General features: G+C 48.3%; 1 protein-coding gene across 1 annotated transcript in view; it reads right to left on the bottom strand.

The window, feature by feature from the left end:
• Positions 1 to 8,716, bottom strand: part of LOC131463853 (tetratricopeptide repeat protein 28-like) — a 236,221-nt gene continuing 227,505 nt past the window's right edge. Inside the window, 11 exon segments of the mRNA XM_058635908.1 lie at positions 1 to 2,404; positions 3,339 to 3,446; positions 3,568 to 3,697; positions 4,550 to 4,573; positions 5,247 to 5,323; positions 5,497 to 5,728; positions 5,957 to 6,081; positions 6,667 to 6,914; positions 7,492 to 8,036; positions 8,207 to 8,386; positions 8,523 to 8,667. Of these exon segments, the coding sequence (XP_058491891.1) occupies positions 789 to 2,404; positions 3,339 to 3,446; positions 3,568 to 3,697; positions 4,550 to 4,573; positions 5,247 to 5,323; positions 5,497 to 5,728; positions 5,957 to 6,081; positions 6,667 to 6,914; positions 7,492 to 8,036; positions 8,207 to 8,386; positions 8,523 to 8,667 (3,430 nt within the window). The 3' untranslated portion in view covers positions 1 to 788.

The following is an 8,716-nucleotide window of genomic DNA, read 5'->3' as shown; positions in this document are numbered from 1 at the left end:
CAAACATGATGTTTTTATTGAAACTGTTTACTGATAAATGACAGATGGTTGTCATGAAACTTTTTAATGTTAATCTCAAAAAGAAAAAAATCATTGGCTAAAAAGTCATACGTGGTACTTAACATTGAATAGCAAGAGAATCCATGCTTCAGAGCAGACAGTCGATTCACAAAGAAATCAGGCAAAAAGCCCTTTTTGATTTCAATAAAAAATATTAAATCTTTTTTTCTACCTCTCCCACTCTTTCCATCTTTACATGGTACAGGTTTTGTTCACTTTTCAATAATATAAAAATGCTTAATACTGATTGTGAAACACTGGAATTAATTTACAAAACATGATAATATAATAATTATTATAATATTAATAACAATAACAAACAATAATAATAATAACAATAACCATTATATTTCAGAAACAAACAAACAAAACAAAAAAATCTGTGAATGGAGAAAACCTTGTTGCATCTTGGCCCACACAAACAGCAACATTTTGGAGGGGGGGGGGGAATTGTTACCAAATGGCATTTACATCTACCTGACACACACTTACACACAAACACAGTATCAGGTCGTTGAGTATTTCTCATTGCCATTTACAGTGTTATGGGCACAAAGACAAGACACTCCCCTAAAGCATTCATGTGCCTCTTGCGGGATCACTCTCAGTGACCCCGATCACTGTCAGTCAAGCTTGGTGCGCCGATAGTGGTCCTCGTACAGTGCCCGACTCCCCCAGCACACAGCATAACAAACCATACGTAAAAGTTTGGGACCATTTCAAACGTCTCAGCATTTTGAGGACGGGAAAAACCTCCCTGGCGACAGAAACTTGTATCCATTACCCGCAGGAAGTCGGATGGAACGAGCACCGGGGCTACTACTTGTGGAAATAGTCGGTGATGGGGCCACTTTTCTAGTGTTGGAGCAGTGGTGTCCATTGGAAGAGTTCTTACTGCCCCTGTCCAGTGACTGCAGCCCCAGCTCCCGCAGCTCCAGGCTGTCTTGGGTGTCATTAGGGGAACAACGCCGTGGCGAAAGGTTCAGAAGGCTCAGTACGTCCCTACTTGCAGACGCAAGGGGTCCCGGAGAACCGTGGACGGCCTTGACAGGACCAAGATGTTGCTGCTGTTGCTGGGCTGCAGCGTTAGCCCAAAAGGTCTTCAGATTGTGGATTGCTTGGACTTTTTCATCAATGACCCCTCTTCTTAGCCGGTCCAAGCCTGTGGCCTCAGCTGATGTGGAGCAGGTTGAGCCTGTCGACGAATAGGACAGGGCTGGGGACGGAGCGCTACCTACTGGGGACTGGTGACCAGAACTTGGAGACACATTACTCGGTGAACGGGAAATGTGGCCACTATATGGGGAGCTTGGGTATTTGAGTTTGAACTGTGCGTGGCTGTCCAGAGTGGGAGAAGGATGGCTGCCCTCCTTTTGGGAAGACTCGGAGACTGCAGGACTGTTGTAGCCTGAGCTTACCTTCTGAAGTGAGGAGGAACGCGAGGGAGGTTTGGGTTTGGGGGAAGACTGAGCTCGGCCACTAGCGCTGCTATTAGGACGGCTGAACGCACTCGTTTCAGAGGAGCGGAAGGCGCTGCTCCGGGCTGAGGTTCCACCAGTCGGTCCACCATCTGGCCCAGCTCTCTGAAGGCTACCCACGGCGCGTAGATGACTCTGCGTCTCCTCGAGAATCTTCTGGGCCAGCTCCTGAGGATCCAGAGGGGCAGTTTTTTCTTCCTGAGACTTGACAGTGCTGTCCGTCTCGGTGCTGGACTGGTCAGATTCGCCTGTATCGGAAGTACTCACTTTACCCACCTTCTGGAAAGGTGAGTTTGGGCTGGGCACGAGGCATGTTTTGACAGGGGATGTGGGGGTGCTGACACTGCCCCTTGACGATACTGACACAGTGTATCCTCTCCCTGCTCCTGTGCCGACACCACTAACGACTCCCCTGCCTCCACGGTGGTGACGCTGGCTGTGGCCCGGCGGCAGAGGCAGGGAATCACAGTGGCTTCCCAGTGGCTCACTGCTGATAATGGAAAAACCCTCGTACTCCTCCTCATCCCCCCGGGCCCCCGGTGCTGCAGCAGCCGCCCCATGAGGAGATGAGCGGCTACGGGGAACGTGAGGGTGTTTGTGGATGGAGTAGTGTGCCGTGGCTCCGCCGCGTTGCCGATGACTGAGGAAATCACACTCCGACTTGGAGGCAAAGCTCATGGAGGAGGCGACAGAGCTGAGGCTGTAGACGGAGATGGCATCGGACGCCTGATTGTCCAGGCACGGAGGAGAGAAGGGAAGGCTGGAGTAGCCCATGGGCAGTGGGTTGGACACCGACTGGGCAGAAGCCAGAGACTCGAGGGACGACGAACTGTCCAGGCTCAAACGCTTTGGCAGTTCAGTGGAGTCTGTGAAAAGAGGAGAAAATTACCACTAAGTATGCGTCAACAAAGTCAGAGTCAGATTTACAAATAGAAATTAACTCAGTACTATAAACATCATTTAATCGATAACTGATAATGAGTTATGTTATGCATCTCATATCAACGTCTTTACACAAACGGGTAACGTTCTTTCCTGTAGTCTGAAGCAAACCTCTCAGCTCCGGTGTTGCTCTTCCTCTGGTTATTACCTCCTGCTTTGATTGAAAATCCAGATTTGCGAATCTTTTCAGCTTGGAAATGTAATTGTCCATTGTGATTTAGCGGATTATTATGAATAAAAATAACCGCGTTCAAGAACGAAGAAGATAGCACAAGAAACTACAGGCTCACAGCGCCCTCTGTCTTTGTTTGCCTCACCGAGTGACTTTTTCCTGCTGTTTTATAATTCTAATCTGCAAGCCTAAAACACGTTAGAGAAATATATCTCATACATAATCCAGATTTTGGAAAGTCATCGTCAGAGTGTTTTATTTTGGATATACAGAGGCACAGTGACACATTATTTGCATCGCATACAGGCACAGTTTGTGAGGTATTACCATAGGATCACACTCACTCACACTCTTCCCTGTATTTGAAAGGGACATGCAGAGATTTTGAAATTCTTCATTGAAAATATGTTTTTATTACTGGATTCATACGGAAACGGGATTTGTAATACATAACAGGTGACAAATATTAAAATTATTATTATATTTTATAATCAACTTTCTTTTCAAGATTGACAGGTGAGGCTCTTTCCGGTACGCGAAGGCCACCGTTGTTCCCTGACACTTCTTGGGAAAGGGAGGGGCCAAGTGGAGGAGTCTCCCATGAGGTGCAAATCCGGATTGGATGTCGCTAATTCTAACACACTGCACCGACTCCAACAACACATGAAGAAAACCAGTGTACGTACCAAACAGCGCCAGCAGAGACTGGAGGGCAAAGTGCAAGGTGCGACGGTTGGCCAGCTTGCCCGTCTTCAGCACCACTTCTTCTTGGCCGACCTCACATAAGTCAAATCCTGCGGACGCACAGAGAAAAGGTCAATGTTTGAAACGCAGAGATGTTTTTAACTGAATCCAAATGATGCTTTTAGGTTAGGGTTAGGAATCGGTGGTTCCTTTGGGCCGAGGTTGACTCACCGAGAGCAGCCAGAAATTCATGGCATCCTGGGAGTCGCCATAGCTGCACACTGATGGACACCTGAATGGGCAGGAGGGAGAAATCCTGCTCTTTCTCTCCTGTCTGGAGTTGGACTAGCACCTGGTGGAGCTGGAGAGAAGAGGACACATTAACTCTTGAACGTGTCGAACACTGCAGGTATAAATCCCTTTATGCTCGCACAGGGCTACAGAACATGTAGCGGAGATGAAGGCTTTCAGCTTTGGGGGGGGGGGGTTTACATGAGGCCCCCCCTGCGAGCACATTAGCTGGGTTTTGTTTGGAGATTGGATAACTCAGAACAGAGACACCTTTGTCAACTGTGCAGAAAATAGGAAACATGTTCAATAAGAGGTTTCTTACATCACGGCTCGGCTCTACCACCCTGAAACATTGCTCTGACCTGTAATTGACCAGCGTTGTAAATCCTCACACATTCAAAATCTCCCTGACAACACAGTTAATTGGTTGATCCTTCACATGAGCGAGTGAATGTTAAATGGCGTGAAGACAGGGTGCATTATGAGTAATGTTTAGAAATCCAGACTGAACCACAACATTTAGATTTAGGCCTGCAGCTAATGATTGTTTTCTTGATGAACTGAGTATGTGTTCTGATCCACAGAATGTCAGAAAGTGTTGAAAAATGTCACTCGGTGTTTCCCAAACCTTGAAATAATGAGGTTCTCAACCAAAAATGATCAGTTTTAACGATTTCTTAGAAAATATTCACGTTTAGGAAGCTGAAAATTCCCATTTCCAGCCAGATTGGTGCACTAACGACCAACATTTGGATAGAAACGCACATAAATGCACATTTTCTTTGAGCTTGTTTTTGAAATTTGGGTTTAAATGCTTTCAGGGAAACCAGGTTAGTGTTTAAGAGAGTTCAGCAGCACAGACAGTGGAGTTGGAGAGAGTGAAGGGATGAGATGGAAGGCGAGAAGTTGAAGGCAGACTTACCATAGCCACCATATTTTTAACAGCCTTCAGAGCGCATGTTAGGGACAGGGGAGAGAGAATAAGCTTTTAGTTGCATGCGTTCACAAAGGTTACAAAGGTACAGGTTCATGTTTTTGTGCACCAGTGTTTGTACGGCAGGCTAATCACCGGCTAATTGTACAGCCTTTCACTACAGCTCATGTGACAGCCACATGTTACACATAAACGGGGATAAACCTCTGCAGCGTCAGATTAAAGCCTGTGGTGTCACGAGAGTCCTGACGACCAGAGAACAGGACTTGAGATTGTGGCTGAGACTTTGTACTCAAACGACTGCCGGTTAATGCTCCCATGCAGCATTTCAATGCAGATAAGCCTGAGTGTGTATCCATTCATGGCATTACAGAGTTATGTAATGCAACGATAATCACGTTTAGCCTGGTGGTGCGGTACAGGACCCACAGCTGTTGTGATTATTGCAATATCATTGTGTGTAATATCAATATAAATAAAGTACATGAAGAACAAATCAAAGTCAATATTCCACTGTGTTCTGCTAAGTTTCATGACATTTATCCATGTTTTTTCACTTAAAGGTAAAGTGACAAAAAAACTATATTATCATGCCACAGGGGAAACGTGTAACAAATGGATTTGAATGAAGACGTTTTATTTAAAACAAACCCAGCAGCATTTCTTCAGAGCTGCGGGGACTTACCCGGTTGATGAGCTGCTCTCCCGCCTCTGACGCTGTGATGAGTTTGCACAAAGCCTGGAGAGCTGGTGGTGGCAAACCTAAGGGCCAGGATCCAAAAAAAGTTCATTATTCATATTGTTTGGACCTAATATTGAATAGCAATGGAATTAAATATATTAAATATGGTGTAATCCTAAAGTCTGACTGTGCCCCAAATGCCCCTAAGCATCAAGTATGAACATGTGGCGTCGCTTTGGTCTCACGTACGTACCCAGTAGTGATTGTAAAGTGGTGCTGCACTGCTGGAGCCTGTCCCCCGGGTCTGCAGTGGGAAAGAACACGGCCGCAGGGATGCCGGGGCCCGCAGAGTCCAGACGGAAGCCCACGGCCGTCAGCAGCGCCTGCCAGCCCGGCACGCCCCCCACCTTGTTCTCCACACTCTGCTGCGACGTGTACATGGAATTACGCTGACCGTTCTGTATCCTCTGAAGAGACTTCTCCACCTGCACGCGCACAACACAACACAACACAACACAACACAACACAGCAGAGCAGCGTCAGCGTCTGGTCGGGACATTTTGTATCGTATAAGTTCAAGTGTAACGACACATGTCACGTTGTGTCTGGGGAAATGACGAGAAAACAAACGTAAACCCTGTAATTAAACGTCAGAAAAGACCAGACCTGTGCTTTTTGTGTGTGTTTGTGTGTCTGTGTCCTTGTGTCCTCACCAGGTGGAGTAAAACTCTCAGGGCGTCCCGCACTCGATCTGGATACTGCAGAATCTCTGCCAGAGCTTGGCCAATGAGCGACGACGGGCTGTTGAGCTTCACGTCGTTGCCGATCAGCATATATCCTGAACAGAAAAGACATTCAATCAGAGAGAGACTCTTTAAAAGGTCCATTTCTTTGTAGCCATAGAGCTCTGGGAGCCATTTTTGGCAGGAAGCTGCACAATCAACAAATCCATACGCATGTATAACCTGCAGCTCATATACCAGATAATGTCCCTGAACACTTTTCTGGATCCCCAAAGATCCAAAGTGAGAGATGGAACGATGGGAATCTGCAGACGACGGATCCCACTTGTGTAGCGATCAATTTCATATCATGTACATCCTCCTCCGTCGCTTATCAAAGCGGACTAGGATAAGTAAGATAAGGGAAAGTTGAAGATACCAGGTTACAATATCTTCAAAGGAAGGAATCATGTCTACTCTGTACTGTTTCCATACACCAGGGGGCAGTATAAGAGTCAGATATAGCCAGTCGGTCAAGTTCTGGGACACGTCTCTCGATCTCTGTGGATTTAAAGTGCTTTTCCTGCCAACGGTTCAGTTTGGTACAGGACTAAGATAAGTGGCCCCCAACCGTTCCATTCTTTGGCCCGCCCCTTCCCTTAGAGTAAAATGGTACAGCCGGTGGGTATGTGGTCACTCACCTGCCCAGTTGGATGGGTGCGAGTACTGCTTGCTGCTCTGAACGGTCTTCATGGCATCAGCCAGCGCCGCACTGGCCTTGGTCCCATTGAGCAAGGCAGTGTAGAAGGCGTGGACGAACACCTTGGAGGCTGCGACGGGAACGGGCCACAGCGACACGAGGACACACTGAGCCCCGGCGGCCAGGAAGGCTCGGGTCAGTCCCACCACTCCGTCCGCTGTCACCTTACTGCTGGACTCCTGGTATGAACTACAGCCACACAAAAACACTGTGTTATCATCTGTTTGGTAACCTAGACTTTAAATGTTGATAAAATCAGAAACATAAGCACTCATGCATATTTTTCTTTCACTGACTTCTTGAAAATTCTGACAAACTTTGCGATATATTGGAGTGGAAACCAGGTTTTTGTCTCGTCTATTGAATTACAATGTTTTGTTTTACGACTAAATCTTCAGCGACGGTAAATCTGTCTTAAAAACCTCGTCTTTAGTGTGTTTTATTGCCTCTGCTGAGCAGGTTTTATGTCTTTGGCCACAGTTGTCTGTCTGTGAGGAGCAGAACTGGAAAAAAAGCAAAGGGCAGGATTTTGATGAACGTTTTGCGGGATGTAGTTTGTGGCACAGGACCAGGAGATTGGTGGCGATGTGGACACAGATTCAGCTGAGCCTTGGCTCGGTGGTGCGTGCTCTTTGAGTGCTTTGTCTCGTCCGATTACAGTTTGGTAAAACGATGCTTCACAAACCGTAAAACTGCACCATCCACTGCTTCACAACTATAAAACATGAGGCCGCAAAGAGCGCGCATTGCCAACTCTCTTACTTACCCCAGCACCACCAGCTTGACAGGCAACCTCAGGTCCAGGATATCCGCCGCCGTGAGGAGGAACTCCTGCAGCGGCGGACTGTCGCAGATACTCTCCACGTCACTGCTGTCGTCCTGCATGTGCAGAGACTCCGGGATGGTGTAGCTGCTTCCAATCGAGCCCTTCCTGCCTCGACTGCTGCTGCCTCTCCTGCTGCCCGCTCCCCGCCCCACTGTTCCCACACCCACGCTGGCGCTCGCGCCTCCATGTCCGCCCTCGGGGTTTGGGGTGAGCACCAGCGCCGCCAGCTTCCAGGAGATGTGCGTGGCGAAGTGGGCACACTCGGCTTGCGTGAGTGCGCTCATCACCCTCTCCTTGGTCGCAGAAGAACCCGCCAGCGGCTGGCATCCCAGCAGCTCGGCCACCATCAGCGCCTCCTCCTCCGCAGAGGGCATGGGCCCCCACAACCACCTGTCCATCACAGGTGAGGGCAGCCGAGGGTTCCCCACCACCGCCGCCATGGATACGCCGCCACACGGAGCTGTTCCTTGACGCCGAGAGTGGGCCTGAGAGGAGAAGGCGAAATGTTAAATCCTAACCTTACAATCTGAGTCATTAAAGGTCCAGTGTGTAACATTTAGGAGGGTTTATTGGTATAAAGTCAGCGGGGATGGGCACCAGCGACCCCCCATGTGGAAGACAAAGCAGTAGAAGATGGATGGCCGATAAGCTCTACCTTTGCACTGGACCCGAGGCCGTGGATGGAGGGAACAGCGATGAGGCTGAAGCGCTCGTACAGGTATTCGTTCGAAGAGCTTCCTTTCAGCAGGGCGAAGGGAATGAGGTACAGTTCTCCCTCCAGCACCATCACCAGCTGTCTGTGTCGGCCCACGGGTCCACTGGAGTGCATCAAGCCCTGTCACACAAACGGATCATCATGACGTATATAAATACAGTTCAGAATGTGGTTTGAATTTTCACTGCTGCTCCTTTTATCTCTCTAACACAAACACTTCAGCGGGCAGGCAATGACCCGGCGAGGTAACACTCACCCCCTCCATAGGTGCAATGAGCAAATCATAAAGTGCCCGGAGTGGAGGTTTGCCGAGGTTGCTGGAGCGACGAGGCAGGGAAGAGTTACCGTCTTTGGCAGGAGACATGGTGTTACTGAACAGGCTGGTCATACTCTGGCAACTCCTGTGTAAACAAGGCAGAAAAAAAGAAAAACACACTTTTAAAACCAATC

This window comes from Solea solea, chromosome 8 (genome assembly GCF_958295425.1).
Source record: "Solea solea chromosome 8, fSolSol10.1, whole genome shotgun sequence".
NCBI lineage: Eukaryota > Metazoa > Chordata > Actinopteri > Pleuronectiformes > Soleidae > Solea > Solea solea.
This window is presented reverse-complemented; position numbering and strand designations above follow the sequence as displayed.